At 40.3% G+C, this 17,615-nt stretch overlaps 1 protein-coding gene and 1 pseudogene across 1 annotated transcript in view; one reads left to right on the top strand and one right to left on the bottom strand.

Moving 5' to 3' along the window:
* The first annotated feature begins 320 nt into the window (after positions 1-320).
* Positions 321-17,615, top strand: part of Trim44 (tripartite motif containing 44) — a 96,633-nt gene continuing 79,338 nt past the window's right edge. Inside the window, exon 1 of the mRNA XM_051144222.1 lies at positions 321-1,084. Coding sequence (XP_051000179.1) covers positions 410-1,084 — 675 coding nt within the window. The 5' untranslated portion in view covers positions 321-409. The remainder of the gene's footprint in view (positions 1,085-17,615) is intronic.
* Positions 6,347-6,766, bottom strand: LOC127188311 (40S ribosomal protein S29-like; annotated as a pseudogene).

Below are 17,615 nucleotides of genomic sequence, written 5' to 3'. Positions count from 1 at the left end.
GAGTGATGCTCAGCCCCGAGGGAAAACGCAGAAAAGGGCCCTTGCCGCTTTAAGTGACTCAGGAAGTGAAAGGAGGCCGCTGACGGCGAGGGGAAAGTGGAACCGGGGCGGCGCGGGCCCGCGGCGGCCGCTATCTTGCCCGGCAACGGAGGCAGAGCTGAGCGGTGGCGCGGGGGCCGACGGGGCGCGGGGGGCCGCGCCGGAAGTAGCGCGCGAGGGACCCGGCTCGGCGCAGCACGGCGCGCAGCGGAAAGGCCGAGTGCGCGCCAGGTCCAGTGCTGTGGGCCTCAACAGCTGCCGAGGCGGGCGGTCAGTGCCCGGGGAGGAGGGCCTGTGTGAGGAGGGCCCCCGTGCTGAAGGCGGAGAGCACGCCAGCCGCTAGGCCTGGGCCGCGCGTCCCTGCAGCCACATGGCCTCCGGAGTGGGCGCGGCCAGCGAGGAGCTGCTGCCTCCCGACGGCACGTGTGACGAGTGCGAACCGGACGAGGCGCCGGGAGCGGAGGAGGTGTGCCGTGACTGCGGCTTCTGCTACTGCCGCCGCCACGCAGACGCGCACCGCCAGAAGTTCCTCAGCCACCGCCTAGCCGAGTACGTCCATGGCGCCCAGGCCTGGGCCCCGCCAGCCCAAGAGGACGACGCGGTCCCCGAAGACGTCGTCGAGGCCAAAGGGGAGCCCGAGGGGGAGGTAGAGAGCGAGGTGGGTGAAGAAGAGAGCGAGTCGGAGGAAGACAGTGAGTCCGAAGAAGAGAGCGAGACAGAGGAAGACAGTGAGCATGAGAGCGATGAGGAGAGTGAAGAAGACAGCGAGGAAGAGATGGAGGATGAGCAGGAAAGTGAGGCAGAGGAAGACAACCAAGAAGGAGAATCTGAGGCAGAAGGAGAAACCGAGGCAGAAAGTGAATTTGACCCCGAAATAGAGATGGAAGCCGAAAGAGTGGCCAAGAGGAAGTGTCCGGACCATGGGCTTGATTTGAGCACCTATTGCCAGGAAGATAGGCAGCTCATCTGTGTCCTGTGTCCAGTCATTGGGGCACACCGGGGCCACCAGCTGTCCACACTAGATGAAGCCTTTGAAGAGCTGAGAGTGAGTATTGGGCATTCAAACATATGTCTAAGGGGACCAGGACCCCCAATCTCAACTCAGATAACATAGCCGTGATCACATTCATTTTCATATCTCTCAAAAACAACAAAAAAACCGAGTTGCCTTATTGGGAACAGTGCCTAGTCTACCATTTTGGTTGAAATTGTCAATTCTCATCTGAGAAAATACAAATACTACAATTCTTGGGTATAATCTCTGAAAATTTGCAAATCACTTCTCCCTGGATCCCAGATAGAGCATTCCTTGAGAATTAAGACACCAATTAGGACAATTTCCACATCATCACCATTCTTAGGATCAATGTTTTGACTTAGGACTCTTGCTATGGCAACTCTGCCCACTTGGAAACGTAGGAAACGACGATTTTTGACAAAACCAAGTAGCTGGTTCCTCTGGTGAAAAGACTCTTGATGTGTGCCTTGCGTTGCTTTAGGTTCCTCGTTTCTGAGACTTAGTAGGAAGTATAGTTGGAAGGCTACTTTGGTGTTGTACAGAGGTTTTCATGTCCACTGTCTAAACTTGGATGTATTTTTCTTGGATCTGGTTTTGGTCAGCTGTAGACATTTTGTAAATATTTGTTGATTGCATTTGACTTGACAGCTACAATGAATGAGAACAGTTTTCATTAAGTAATGAGTGCTGGTAAACATCTTATGACTTTCCTTTCCCTTAGCAGTCTTATAACTGCTGGCCTCAAGATGACTAATACTTTGATAATGAAAATACTCTGTATTGATATTCCCTTATTCCTGTTTTTATTATGTGAAGTACACATTGTGAAGTACACGAAATATGCAGTTTAACAACTACAAAGAAATACATATGAGACCTCCACCCAGATCAGAAATAGTTACTAGTACTTATTATTACTAATTGTATTATTAGTAATTAGTAATAGTAGTAGTAGTACTATTATGTTATTAGTAATATTGACATTCTTTATAACTCCAGTTAAAACTGTGTCTTCTTTTGGTAGCCATATTCCTGACTTTTGGGCTTATAATTTCCTTTCTCATTTTATGTTTACAGCATTCGTATGCATTTCTAAGCTTGGATCAACATTATGGTTTTTACATTATTTACATTTAGTTTTTTTTAGTTTGTTTCATTTTTAAGACATATTTGTGAGAGTCATCGATTGGCTGGATGCAATGTATTTTTCATTGGTGTATTGAATTCCATTTTATATATGCCAAAAGTTACTGTGTATGTGAGATTTCACTTGTTTCCCGGTTCTGGAATGTCTTGTTTTTATAAACAGTTATTTAGCTAGGTGGCTCATGTCTGCAGTTCCAGCATTCCAGAGGTAAATGCAGGAGAATCAGAGTTCATTGTCAATCTCATTTTATTAGTGAGTTTGAAGCCAGCCTGTCATGTGAGATTATTGTCTCAAAACCAAAATGACATACCTCCTCAAAGAGTAATGCAGGTGCAAGTATTCTTGGTAATGCCTCCTGATATCCATTTTTCTATTTTTAACTGGAAATAGTACCCAATGTTACCATCTGCTTTCCAAGTGGTTATTCTGGTTTGCATCATTATGAAGACATTTCCTGTTTTCCTGAGTCTGCACCACCACTTGGTATTAGCAATATTTTTAATTTGTCCCAATGTGGTGGTTATGTAATAAATGGTGTCATATTGTGGTTTTAGTTCCATTCCTTTGGTTTCTAAGTATCTTTTGTCTTTCCTCTTTTGTAATATACCAGAGCAGACTCAATGTTAGGTTATTTATTTTCTCACTAACTTACAGGTGTATGTATGTATACATATATACATTGTGTATATATAGTTTGTTTCTTATTGTTTATATCTATTTCAAATATCTTGGTTCATGGTTTTTCTTTTCCTTTTCTAATATATCAATAGTAGCATGGTGCACTGGCTACACAGTAGGTCAGTAAGTATCAGAAGTTGGTAATGCTGTAGGTAAAGGGGATGACTTGGTATCTAGTCAGAACCACCCTTAAGTGGTTCTCTGGAAAGGTTCTGCCTTGGGAGTTTCGCTTCAGTCTCAACTTGAGAATTACTTTCTTGTTGTTCAGTATGGGCTGCCAGCTACTTTCATGCACGTCTTTCTGTTGGCTGCTTGGAGATCTATAACGTGGGGCTGACCTGCTGGGTGAGGGGAATAAGCACTGATACTCATGATCCTCTCTAATAGAAGCTTTATGTAAGGCAGAGATGAGAAATAGTAGGAGAAATACAAAAGCCTGGCTCAGGGGAGGCAGGTCTGAGAGTGAGAGAGAGAGACAGAGAAAGAGATTATAATGGAGCTCAAGACAACATTATGAGTGGGGAAATAAAACTGATTCTTTGAAAAATACAGTTTGCTTTTTTGTGGGTTTGAGGATTTAGAGAAGAGGTGTGAACAGTTGCTTCCTGGCCTTTTGGGTAAAATCAAGTGTAGAGGAGAGTTACAAACAATATGACATGATGTGTGAGTTTAGAGAAAGAAAGTGGTTTAGAGAAAGAAAGTGGTTTTAGCCAGAGGCATGACCAGGAAATGGTTTATTGGAGACAGTGGTTTTTGAGGCATGCTTTGAAAGATGGGAGGGATTTAATAGGTAGGTATGGTGTTAGATAACCTTCTCTATGCAACAGTCTGTGTGCATTTATTGTATCACTAAATGTTGGATATTATGTCAGTGTTAGGTCTGTTCCCTCTGTGTTATATGTTGGTCATCATTGTATTCCCAGCACCTAGCACAGGGCCTATGGTTAATAGACACACACGAAACACGTGGTAAATGTATGCTATGAAATGCAATAATTTTATGTAATTCCAAGGCATTGCTAAAGAAGTGATAAGGCGATTATATTGTAGTATATCAATATTTATATTGGGATTAAGTTCAACTATACGTAAAGGAATAGAATAACTTGGAATCCTAAACTAGCAGCAGTTCATACAGCGTGGTGCCTATTTCTCTTCATGTAAGTAAAGTCGGGATGTAGGCAGTCTAGGGTTAGAGAGAGCATGAAGTTGTGCCTTGGCTCTTGTCAGCTCCCCTTTGATATCTTCGTTATAAACCAAGGTTGCCACTGAAAGTCTAGTCAGCACTTTTAACTTCTAAGAGACCAGACATAGGAGTGAAAGACACACCCCGCTGTTTTAAGTCATCTCTTCAGAAGCATGGATTCATGCTTAGGTTTCATGGGACAGAACTTAGTCCCATGGTTTATCAAGTAGCAAGAAAGGCAGTGAAATAATTCTCCAAGATAAAAGGTGACATTCTGTTACTGAAGAAGAATAGTAGAGTGAATATAGACGTTTTCGCACTGGTTATCTTTACAGTCTTACCTGTGTCATGTTGGATAATTCATTCAGCTTCTCTGAGTCTTGTTTTCTTCTTAACATGGGCTTACTTGGTTGGTTGGTTGGTTGGTTGGTTGGTTGGTTTGGGGCTATGGTAAAGATAAACAAGCTCATATGTAGAACGTAGAAAGGTGCTTATGATCTTATAAGCTCTCAAAAATTGATGGCTCATATTACTATAGCAAGCTACCTGAAGCTCTCTTTATTTTGAGTCCAGTTCTGGCCAAGTTAGTCTGGCAGCAGATAGATACATGTTCTAGACCCTAAGCTTCCTTTGGGTGGAAACTGTTCAGCCCCCTCTCCTTCTGTCTTTCTGCCTGCTCTAATCTGTGAGTTCATAGGCTACTGAAAACTTGTCTTCAGGGAAGAGCCTCCTATGTATTTCAGTGTCCTGCTGGTGCGTTAGCTACCCAAAACACATCTGCTGGGTCTATTTTAGGTTCCCAGGCTTGGCTGGTTGTCCTCTTTAGATTCTGCTTTCTATTTTGTAACTCTGGGAAGTTTTCACAAAAATCAAGGGGTAATGGGAATAATGTATTCTTTACTTATGGGCAGAGAATAACCTCAGTTACTCTAGTAGGTAGTTATGAAGAGAAGTCTCTATAGATAACCCTGTTCTTTCAGGACTTAGGGTCTTTTTGTTTGTTTGCTGTTTTGTTTTATTTTGTTTTTTCAAGACAGGTTTTCTCTGTGTAGCTCTGGCTTTCCTGGAACTTACTCTGTAGACCATGCTGCCCTCAAACTCAGAGATCCACCTGCCTCTGCCTCCCAAATGCTGGGCTTAAAGGCGTGCACCACACTGCCTGAACAGACTTCTGGTCTTTTGGCAGGGTATAAGTTGTCTTGAATGGTAGATTCTGACTGAGTATTTGTGAAGAGTAAAAATGCTAACCCTTGTCTGGGGCTATAAAATTAAAAGACAAAGGTTTGTTAAAATTTGAGACTCTTCTAGAGATAAGGGAAAAAGAAAGTAGTAGCTGCCATTATTGAGCAGTTTGAACCCATTTTATATGTTTTCCCACTTGATCCTCAGCTGTGCTGCCATGATTCCCAATTTATAGGTGCAGGAACAGATGTTCAAAGAGGTTGAATTTTGTGGGGGTCATCCAGTGTCAGTGCAGAATCACAGTTTTCACCACAAAGAGAATAAGAGCTTATTCCAGAGCCAAGTATGAGTGACCATTGCCCAGGAACACAGATTCAGGTTATCCTAAACACCTTAGTCCAACATGGTAACAATTTCATGGAGTTTTTATAATAGCAAACAAAGTCATAAAAATCCATTGGTGGGACCATCAAGTACATAGTTTACAGCAAAGTGAGGGGGTTTCTGCTATACACTTTGAGTGCTATTTGATAATGTTCTCAGCCTTTGGATTTGTAGAAATTAGAATTTGTACATTCCAAAAAAAGGTCTTACCTGATAATCACAAGGGTGCTATTTTAAACACAGAGATAGGCAATAGGTATTTAAGGGGTTAAAGATAGCATAAAATAAGTTGCCTCAGACTAGCAACATTCCAATTCTCCAGTCACAGTTCAAAGGAATCATTAGCCTTGTAGGATATTTAACCGAGGTGGGGGTTTTAGTATTGCTGTTTGGTTGTTTGTTGTTTGTTTTCCAGTAACTTCATTTCACAGTAGTAGGTAAGAAGAAGGATTTGAATTCAGTTCTGACACTAGAATGTGTATTCTTCCTGTTGCTTTTATTCTGTGTTATTCTTTCTCTCATTTATGCTACATCTCACAGAAACATTCTCATGTTGACTGCTGTCTGCAGGGATGTACTTCATGCCTAAATACTTTCTTCTTTCTTCTTTCTTTTTTTTTTTTTTTTAAGGTTTTCACTTATTCTTTATGTACAAACACTAGCATGATCAATTTCACTGGGTAGACAGTCTTGAATAATCCGTTAAGGTCGCTCAGTCCAACTTAATGCAGCCTATGTCCTTCGTTTACTAACAGAAATACTGAGGGCACATGTTGAGCCCGTATTTCTGGATCAGACCATGGCGGTTAGAGCAAACACGGCAAGAGCGAGAGCCCTGACTAAACTTCCGTGGGTGACTCCAGTACAGCTGCTGGTGACCCGTTTTGCCTTCAGTTGGCCGAAGAGGAAAAAGGATGCATAAATACTTTCAAGCTACTTTCCTCATCCCTCTGAAAGATCCTATTCTGGAGAATAGTTTGTTATAACAAATAGCTTTCTTAATTTTCTTTCTCTCCAGCAATTCTTTAGTTTATTATCTGATGTTTAGTAGTTACTATGTATTCAATTAGTAACAATCACAATGGCAACAAAAATGTGCAAACTTACCATGTGTCCTGGAAACGTCATACATGTTTGTTATTTAACTTCTGCCGTAATTTTATGAGATAAATTGTTAAGCTGTGTTTGTGTTATTTGAATGGCCTTATAGTTTTTGTTTTGATTTTGTCATTCATCCTTAAATTGTCCAGGTGGAAAGTTTATGCTGAAATATTTTAGCTGTTAATTTGTGTCTATTTCTCCATTTCTTTATTTTTGACCTAAAACAGGGTCTTTTTATGTAGTCCTTGTTGGTCTGGTACTGGATATGTAGTTCAGTCTAGTTTCAAGCTTGTAGCAATCCTCTGTCTCAGGCTTCCAAGTCCTGAGATTGACTATAGGTATGTGCCTCCATGCATGCCTAGTTTAGCTATCAATTAAAAAAGGTAGGAGGAAGCACAGATTCCCAAAATTTTTAGGGGAGTTTAAAGACATGAGCTACAGAAAGCCCCACATGTACCTGAGCAAGTCAGATTTTCACTGTACACAATTTACTTCCAACTAGTCACTGAAACTAAAACACAGTTTGACAAGATAGCATAAATAATGGAATAATCATAAATGCCATAAATTGCCATGAAGATAAATAAACCAGAGCTATGAAAAAAAAATCTCAAAATAATTTTGGAAAAGCAGGCAACTGGTAAAAATATATGTACTGAATAGTAACATATATATATATTTTTTAATCTAGAAAAAATAATTTCCATGTGGAGTATTTTTGGCAGTGGGAAACTAAGAGTAATTGCAAGTCCTTAATGTCACTGAACTACATTCTATGAACAAAACATAGTAAGCAAAGTTAAGTAATATTTTAAATAATGCTCAATTTCATAATAAATCCACTAGAGAAGGGGTCAGAGACTAGGTAGGATGAGAAGAGAAGGCACTGATGAAGGGTCTGAAAAGGACCTGGAAGCCTTGAAACCTGTCCATATAAACTACTTTGGCTAAACAGTACTGACCCCTCGTTTGGGACCCTAAGTGTCCAAAAGCAGTAAGAAAGCCTGGCATCTGCCTTCATTCTCTGCTATGGCCCAAGGAGTGGGATAAGTTATTGTCCTCAACCTTTGTTCTTAAATCATCTTGACTTTTGAGAAGAACAAAATCTCAAAGGATGGACCACTGTGCAGATGAAGACCAGTATTCATGAGGACCAGGCTACACCCTCAGCTATTCACAGATTGATGTCCTAACAACTTACTAGACTACATGTAGGACCTGAGCTGAGAAAATTAATAATGGGCAGGACCACATTTTAGCTAGGATTGCTTAAGTAAACCTAAAATTCATCTTAATATCCTGAAGACAGATTTGGGGTCAATAAACCTCTTCCCAGTATGACCACTTTGAATGACGCCTTCTCTGCTTTTCTCTTTCACTTGCCTCTCTAATTGGTATATTGGGAATGGGTAGCCCTAACACTGCTCTAACAACTCAATTATAGCTAGAGCTAGTCTTAGGAGGATCTGGGGCAGCAGTAGTTCAAGTGGGGGTAATGAGCATAAAGGCCGTGGGTGAAACAGACTTGCTGAGACAGTTGAAAGAATGGCTGCAGTGTAAGGGCAGGCTTGAGGGGGTGGCGAGGAGTAAGAAGGCCAAGTTACCAAGTAGGCTATTGTAAAGATTTGGGAAGTTCTTCTGAGTGACTTTGTCCTGTTTAAGCAGGGGAGCGAGTCTGATTTGTGTTCTTAAGACGCTACTCATCTTGCATGGCACGCACACTTTTAATCCTACACATGGGAGACTGAGGCAGAGAGATGGCAAGAAAGTTCCAACATCACGAAGCCCTGTCTCAAAAACAAAAACAAGAGCAAAACAAACAAGCAAAAACCTACCCTTACAAAACAAAACAAAACTTGACTCAGCTTCTATACGGAAAATGGACTGTAGAGTAGCAAAAGTGCAATTAGTAATGCCACTTGCTCAGTGTGGGAAGTAGAGGATGGTGGAGAACATGTGGATTTAACGTACACTTTAGAGTTAGGTTTACAACAGGTTTAAAACAGAGATGGCTAGGCTATTAAGGACACTTACTGCTCTTCTAGAAGAACAAAGTCTGAACTCAGTCCCAGTGTTGAGTAGCTCAGAACTGCCTATAGTTCCAGCTCGAGGGGATCCAACACCCTCTTCTGGCCTCTGGCACCTGCACCCATGTGACATACATAGACATGTACACAGATACATAAATCAAAAATAAATTCTTTAAAAACAATAGTAACAGTCGGGCCAGGTGTGGTGATGCACACCTGTAATCCCAGCACTCCAGGGAGGTAGAGGCAGGCAAATTTTTGTGAGTTTTAGGCCAGCCTGGTCTATAGTGTGAGTCCAGGACAGCCAAGGATACACAGAGAAACCCTATCTCAAAAAACCAAAAACCAACCAAATAAAACACTTGGTAATGGATTTCAGATCCAAGAATGATTTTGAGTCTGAATAACCAAAGATGGTTGCCCAGCATGGGAGTGGGTTTCAGTTTGGAAATTAAATAAGATGTAGAAGATGGCAAAGATTTTTACTTATGGGATAGTGATACTAATTTTTCATTCTATTTCTTTTAAACAAAAATGTTTAATTGTCATATTTTTAAAATAGCATATAATGAGTTTTATTATAGCATTTTCATATATACTTTGCTTTAGTTGATTGTTGGCCTCAACTTCCCTTCTTCCTTATTCCCTTTCCTTCCTTCTGTGGGTCTCTCTCCTTCTCCCAGTGACATTCACTCCATTTTTATGTCACATGTATTCTGCTCCTCTTCACACCTCCTCTTCCCTTCATGGTTCTAGTTTCATGACATATAATCTCCTACATAGAGTTATAAAAAAATTTAAACTCAGGTCTGGAGAAATGGCTCAGAGGTTTAGGGCACTGACTGCTCCTCTGGAGGTCCTGAATTCAATTCCCAGCAACCACATGGTGGCTCCCAACCATCTATAATGTGATCTGATGTCCTCTTGTGGCCTGCAGGTGTATGTGCAGCCAAGAGCACTGTATACATAATAATAAATAAATAAATCTTTAAAAAATTAAACTCTAGGATTCACATATGAGAAGACATGCATGGTCTTTTTGTGTCTAGGTTGCTATGATTAGTATAATTTCCAGTTCCATTCATTTTCCTGCAGATATCATGATTTCATTTTTCATTATGGATGAATGAAAATGTATTGGTACATTGTACATTCCTGTACATTTTATGTACAGGAACATGGATAAAGAGTTATTTATAGGAACAGTGGCAACTTCAGAGGCCATTCCATTGAAGAAAATGTCTTATTGTCACCATTAACTGCTGTTGATTTAGGAATGAGGCCTATCCCTTACCACAGTGGAATGATGGGCCAGGCTTGTACAGATAATCACAACTACTAAGAATTTTAATTGTGTCGTGCGTGGAAGATAGCATTCCACAGCATTACACCCAGTTCCTCTAGTCTTATATCCTTTCAGTCTCCTCTTCCACAATGTTCTGTCAACCTTAGAGTGAATGAGTGAAGGCTAAGCATTCAGCAATCATTTGTTCCTACGACTTTGTCTAGTGGTGCATCTCTGTAGTAACTTGCCCACTGCAAACAGAAGCTTCTCTGACCAAAGCTGACAACATCACTGACCTATGAGCATACACATAAATATTTATAAAGCAAGTTGATGGGCACATCTTGTCTATTTAGCAAAATGGCAGTGCTTATGCTGTAGCTTCTCCACTAGGGCCCATGACCTCTCTGGCCATGGGCTTTTAGCCAAGGTTCAGTATCAGACACAGATTTCCTCCTGTGGATGAAGTCCAAACAAAAAGGAATTGTATACCCCTAAAAAGTTGTGCCATTGTTGCATTAGTGTGCACATAACAGTCTAGAACTTCACAGATCCATAGCTGAATAAAACTGTTAATAACATTTCTCCTCTAACAGCCTTCATGGAACCTTCTGGCATTATGAGAGCTAGTTAGCATGGAGGAAACTTTCAGCTCAGCTCTCACTTGATTTCCCTATGTCCTGTGACCAAAGTATGTAGTATCTTCAGTAATACCTTACCATATAGTTGTGAGGGGAAACCAACAGCAATAGCCAATAGCCTTATTGTTTTGAGGGCCTCTGGGGCTTCCCTGGCTGATAACTCAAAGGAAAATAGCCTACCTTTGCAACTGGTTTCATTTAATAACTTCATTGTTTCTAGGAATGGATTTATCCATCCACCAAGTCCTCCTTTCAAACTTTAAAAAAATTTTAATATGCTTAAATGTTAGTACATTAGAGTATGTTGAGCATATTTCCCCTCATAACCTCCCTTTTCCTAACTCCTCTTCTGTTCCCTTCTACATTTAAATCACACACACACGCGCGCACGCACACACACCCCTACCTAAGAACCACAAATAAGGGAAAACCTGTGCTAGTTAACATCTTGTCATTGTCCAAATTGCCAGTCGCTGCCGTTTTTCTGCAAATGCCATAACATCATTCTCTTTGTCCAAAAATATTTTCATTGTGTGCATGTATATACCATATTTTTCTTTTCCATTTCTCTGTTAATGAATATCTATGTTGGTTTTATAATTTAGGTGTTGTGAATGGTGTTGCATTAAATTTACATCTATGTTTGTGTCTTCTTTTTTTTTTTCTTTTCCTCCTGAAACAGGGTTTCTCTGTGTAGGCCTAGCTGTCTATGTACTAGCTCTGTAGACCAGGCTGGTCTCCAACTCTTGCCTCCTGAGTGCTGGGATTAAATGTTTCTGCCACCACCACCTGGCTTTTTGTTTTTTGAGATTTGGTCTTGCTATGTGGCCCCTGGCTGGGCTGCAACTCACTGTGTAAACTATGCTGGCCTTGAACTCACTGAAGTCTACCTGCTTCTGCCTCCTAAGTGCTAGAATTACAGGTGTGCACCACCACACCTGTTGCCACTGTCACCTGCCTCCTGTATCTACCTTGAAATATGCATGCTGTTTTCCTCCAGGTTCTAGGGGAAAGCTCCTGAAGTCTAAGAGCTTCACCATTTCAGATTGTGGATTAAGGTTTTTGAATTATTGCCTGTTGATTTGAAAAGAAATGTGAAATCTAATTTCATTCTTCTTCAGGGGGTGCCCCATTTTAAAGGACCATGTTATGTATTTGACAGCTTTGTCAAAAATTAGGTGACCGACCGCACTTACGTGGTCTCTGAGTCCTGTGTTCTCTTCTATTGGTCAGTGTTTCTGTTCTGTACAAGTACCATAAAGTTTTATCACTATGGTTCTGTAGGATAATCAGGGAATAAATATTGTAATCACTGATTTTTTTCTGTTTAGATTATTTTGGCTATTCAGGGATTTATCCATAATTTTTTTCTGTTTGTGAAGAATGCCATTTGGATTTTGATGGCGATTATGTTAAATATGTAGACTACTTTTGGTGACATTAATGCTTCAACAATATTAACCCTGCTAATTCTAGAGCATGAGGCCTTTCCGTTATCTAGAGTCTTCAGTTTCTTTTTCTTTTTTTTAAAACAGTGTCCTTAAGTTTTCATTATAGAGGTCTTATAATTCTGTGGTTTGGTTTATCCCCCAGATTTTGTTTTAATTTTAAGCTATTACCAAAAAAAAAAAAAAAAAAGCTATTTTTTCCTAAATTTCTCATGGGAACTTTGTTGTTGGTACATATAAAAGGTTTTGATTTTTATATCCAATTTCTATGCTGAAGGTACTTACTAAGTCTGAAATTTTCTTTGTAGAGGTCTTAGGGTCTTTTAAGTGTATAATTATATCATCTGCAAATAGGAATGCTGTGCCTTTTCCTTTCCTATTTGCTCCTCGCCCCCCCTTTTTTTTTTCTTTTCATGTTTTGAACCAACCTTGCGTCCCTGCGATAAAACCAGCTTCATCGTGATGTATGATGATCTTAGTGTTTTCTTGAATATGGTTCTCAAGTATTTTGTTGACAGCTTTTGCATCTCTTCTCGTCTTTTATAATTGTTGTTGTCCTTAGTTCTTATGTCAAGAGAATAATGGCTCCAAAAGGCAAAGCCTAAAGGTTATGAAAAAATAGGAATGGGATGCTAGAGCAGCCTTTTTCTGGGGCCCCAAAATTGGAGTGTGCCATTCTGTGCCTGGGGTAGAGAGGGTAAGTTGAGCGCAAAGACTTTTGTTAGATGACTTTTGCTGGTGCTGATTCTGAGCAGGACAAGAGTCTCACTTTAGTAGCACCCTTTTGTGTACCAAAGGCTTCTGCTGTCCATAGGTAGCTTTGTAGTTTATGCGCTGGGCAGGCTTTTCTTCCTTCTGGAGATGTCCCAGACTCTGTGCCCTAGGGTGGCTAAAGTTCTGTCTGAGGTAGATTTGGGGGGATGTACGTTTCCCAAGGGTGTTGGAGAGGGTGTGCAAAAACAGTCTTAAGATTTGTACATGACCTGTCTTTGTGCTTTCAAAACCTAGAGAGTTAACTGGCTCACTGTAGGTGCCAAGTAGTGCTTTGGTGCTTCAGAGTACTTGCCTCTATAGCCATGAATGGCAGATTGGTGGCTCTATAGGTCTGATCTGTCTTGTAACCTCAGTCTCAGGAGTACTAGACCTCACCTCAAAATCACTCTCAGTTGATGATGTTTGCTGGAAAGCAGGGCTTCTTTTCCCAGTGGACTTCATTTCAGTGAGCACTCATCTGCTTCCTCCTGTCCATTTGTTTCTATGCAGCTGCTTTCAGGCAGTCTGTCACCCAGGGCTTTGGTAGTTGAGTTCTGTCTCTCTGACTTGTAACTGTTTCCTTTTCTCAGACCTCCAGTTCAGTTTGAACCACTCTCTTTCCCCGTCTACATAGAGCCTGGGCACTGCCCTCCCAGAGTAACATACGGACTGCTCTCCATTGCTGCCTATTTGCCAGAGGAATCGTTGTCTAAACCAAGCTTTCAACTTAGCTGTGGGCTTGTGGGACGGCTAGGACTGCTGGTTTATCTCCTCATTGAGGCTTCTGCTTCGCCTCCCCCCACTGGGCAGCTTTGTTTTGGGGCTTTGGCTATGTTTGGCTCCTCTTATTTTCTCTGTACTTTCCAGCTTCTCTATCACTAAGTTTGAATTTTTGAGGTTCTTCCTCTCTTTTTGAAATAGAGTTGTTGTTGTTGTTGTTGTTGTTGTTGTTGTTGTTATAACTCTAGTTTTTTTAGGGTCATAGGGAGGTAGCTTCTAGACCACAATCTTAACTGGTAGCTCTTTCCTGATTTGTTAACAATTATAACTAATTGTAAATGCCAGTACAGTACATAAGACAACACTAAAAGCAAAAAGAAACAGCTCTGTAGACAAGCTACACACTTGTAGCATCTGATCTGGTCGTCTTCTCTATTTAAAGATGGAAAGATAGAAACCTAGATGCTAAATTACTTTGCTAAGCTCACATACAGTCAATGGCAGCTAGGAGTAGTATTTGGCCTCCTTTCTTTGTGCAATACAAGTTACACTATGAAAGTTTTTTTTTTTTTTTTTTTTTTTTTTTTTTTTAAGAATCTTAAGAGAAGCCACTATCACTTTTCCTAGAGAAGTGTGTGGATGTGGAGAGTAGTTTTGAGGATTTTAGGCCATTTGAAATCTATATAGGAACACTGGATAGAGATTCTGTCATTCCTGCTTGTTCATATATTTACTGCATAAAAACAAAATAGGCTCTAGTATTTAAAATTAGGCAAACCAATAGGGAAGACATTAGAAGTAGAAGCTTTGGGCTTTCCTTTCTTATATCTATTTTCCCCCTTTCCTCTGTCTTATTGCTCTTGTTTTTTAAAAATCTTAAATATGACATTAATAGTACATTGAGCTAAATCTAACATCTTCCTACTACCATGCTTAATACCAGTCCTAAAAATAATGTGCTATTTAACATCTTATATTTATGGTTGTGAGCCTAGCCTTTAACGGCTGAGCCATCTCTCCAGCCCTTAACATCTTATCATTGTCTAAATAGCCAGTTGCTGTCATTTTCCTGCAAATGCCATAACATCATCCTCTTTACCTGAAAATTTCATTGTGTGTATGTATATACCATATTTTGCCCATAGAAAATATATACTATGTGAATTATCTAGTAAATTAAAAAAAAATCTCATAGCTATCATAAATCAAGATTTATACAGATCCACTTTATTTACTTTGTTTTGTCATATTCCATAGTTCTTTAATTCCATAGTGTGCTTATCCATTCACATTGGACGTTTAGAGTATCTAGTTTTCAGTATTAAAAATATTACAAATATTATTGTGCATGCTGCTTTGACATATATTCTTCCTCAAGAGGAAGATGGGAATGTACATGATAGACATGTAGTTTCAAAGTAGCATTTCCACAGTATACTGACAAAAGCAAGTGACATTTGGAATTTCCCCAGAGCCCCTTAGTACTGTATACTGTCAGATTAAAACATCCTTTTCATCCTGATGGGTAAGAAATAATAGCTAATTATGAGTAACTTTGAACATCATTTGTGTCTTCTGAAGTATTTGTCAGTCATTTCACATTTTCTGTTCATATCCTTTGTTCAGATTTTTGGGTGCTTATTTGTCTTTTTCATACTGATTTATAGTAATTCCTTAAAGATGTTGATATTAATCTCTTCTGTTGTACATTTTATAAGTCTTCATTTCCATCCTTCTGTTTCTGGTTTTGCCCCTGATTGGTTCTGTGATTTGGGAGGCATGATTTAATTTCTACAACACCATTTTATACCTGATAAAATGTGAATACATTATCTCTGGTTATTGTTTTACTGTCAACTGCTAATGAAGGGCTGTTTAAAGCCTTTGGGCTCTTCGTTTGATTCTTACCAGCTATTGTTTTTTAGCTGCAACATGAGAATACAGCACTTTTAAGGTTATTGAGAGACACCAGAAAAAGAGCACATGTAAGTGCTTTGGCGCTCGGCCTGAGAGGTGGGAGTCACTTTGTCCTCTAGTTTCCCTGTGGACTAGGCACCAACTTTTGTCATGCTTGATCTTACTCTGAGCTATAGGTGTCACAGCACAGCACTTGTTTATTTTGCACTTTCTTGGTGGAGGAAAGAAGTACATAAAGCAAGGTATGCTCATGCTGACCTGTGCCCTGGATGCGTTATAGGATGGATGTAGCATGTAAAGAAAAGCCCTCTACTCCAGCCAAGATGACATGATGGAATCTCTTCATTTATGGGACTAGATATTTGGAAGGTTAGGATTTTTTGTCTTTGTATCCTCATCTAGTTCTCAATTAGAATAAGGATTCAGAGGAAACTGTTCTCTATAAATTAGCAGTGTGTGTAAAAATCAGTTCTGGTTCTTTTGATTAAAGATTTCCCTCAGCAGACAGTTAACAGAAACATGATAAAACTCTACAATTTGGGGTACTTATACGCAGATTCACCCTTAGGCCCAAACAACCTCTTGTCTTCTGCCCTATATCTTTGAAGCTCCTTCCTTTGGCCATACCTGTCCCCTTACAGACTGCTTTCTAAGAACCCTGACAAAATGTCTTGAGCCCACTACCAGGATCTCTGGAGCCTGTCTGTATGAAGATGATCAGGCCAATGAATTCTACCTATGATATGTATCTTTCCCTAGGTCATAGGTGTGGCTAAAGAAACTGTTTGAGAAGGTGTTTCCAGAGCTTGGGTTACTTGATTGAACACTTATTCATAAGACTCCCTAGGGTGCAGGGAAGAAATGGGTGTGGGGAATACAAGGCTATGGGTGGAGAGAACTTACACCAGGATCTTCCTTTAGTAGTTTTGCATCAATTCTAAAACTTGTTAGAGACAGATCTACCTTAAAGAGCTTTTCATTTTCTTGGGGTGGGGGTGGTGATATTAGGGGAGCTTTTTTCATACTTGTTTTAAGGCTGAACATGGCAGACCCAGTTAATGTTTGAGAATAACTCTGAGTTGGCTGCAGAAGGCAGAGTGTATGATTTCCTAAAGGGAGGCTTTCTCAGCTGCTGCCCTGTGTCTCCCCGGTAAGTGATACTTTTGATCCTTTGTGAACAGGAGGAGGATTCTCCTGGTGACTGCATTATTAGGAAAAGGCAAAGGGTTTCCTCATCTCTCTGTACTAGCAAGGAACAGCTGCCAGTCTGTCCTTCTGCCGTCTTTGTTTTTTGAAGACATTTAAGACATAGTTTAGTGCATTCCTTTCTGGTTTTTTTGTTTGTTTGTTTGTTTTACAGCCAGGAGAAAAGTCATAATCAATCAGGGCTCTTGCTTAATAGTTTAAAATGGTGCTGGCAGCTGAAATTGTGTGTGTGTGTGTGTTGGGGGTTGGGGAGAGCTTTCCAGGGACAAGTGACCTGCTTGTTCAGCCAATGAGACTAGGTTAGAGGGATGATATCACTAGACAGGCTTTTTTTTTTTTTTTTCTGATTATCTTGTAAAAAGCAGGATTGTGTCTGGCAACTTAACCCTTCCAGGACTAAGGTTTTACCCTCCCTGGTATGTAACTTCTAAATTCCTGTTCCTAACTGTCATGTGCAAGACTATAGAGATGAAAGGCTTAAAGGAGTGGAGAGACCAGTTTAAAAAATAGAAATTGCTAAACTTTAGAACCACAGCGAGAATGGAAGTGTGATCTGAGTTGTGTTCAGAGAGCAAGCACATCTAAAGCAAATGCTGGGCATGGTCACGTGATACTAGACCTTTCTCTTGTAGTCTTGAGAGGGGAAAGAGGTTAGCATGGAATGGAGTCTTACAAAGTATTCCTGTTTGGGAGGAATTGAACTGGATTTGTAGATTTGGAGATGGTCCTATGGTTGCTCTTAAGACTGATTTTGAGTAAGTGATCTTTTAGTATTTGTTTATTCTTGTACTTCTTAATTGACCCTTCTCCCATAAAAATGATAATCATTGTCTTTATGCTTGTTTCTTTACTGGTAAAATAAGTGGTCCTGTCCCATATC

This window comes from Acomys russatus, chromosome 4, assembly GCF_903995435.1.
Source record: "Acomys russatus chromosome 4, mAcoRus1.1, whole genome shotgun sequence".
Classification (NCBI taxonomy): domain Eukaryota; kingdom Metazoa; phylum Chordata; class Mammalia; order Rodentia; family Muridae; genus Acomys; species Acomys russatus.
Note: the sequence above shows the minus strand (reverse complement) of the source record. Positions and strands in the feature narration are given on the sequence as shown.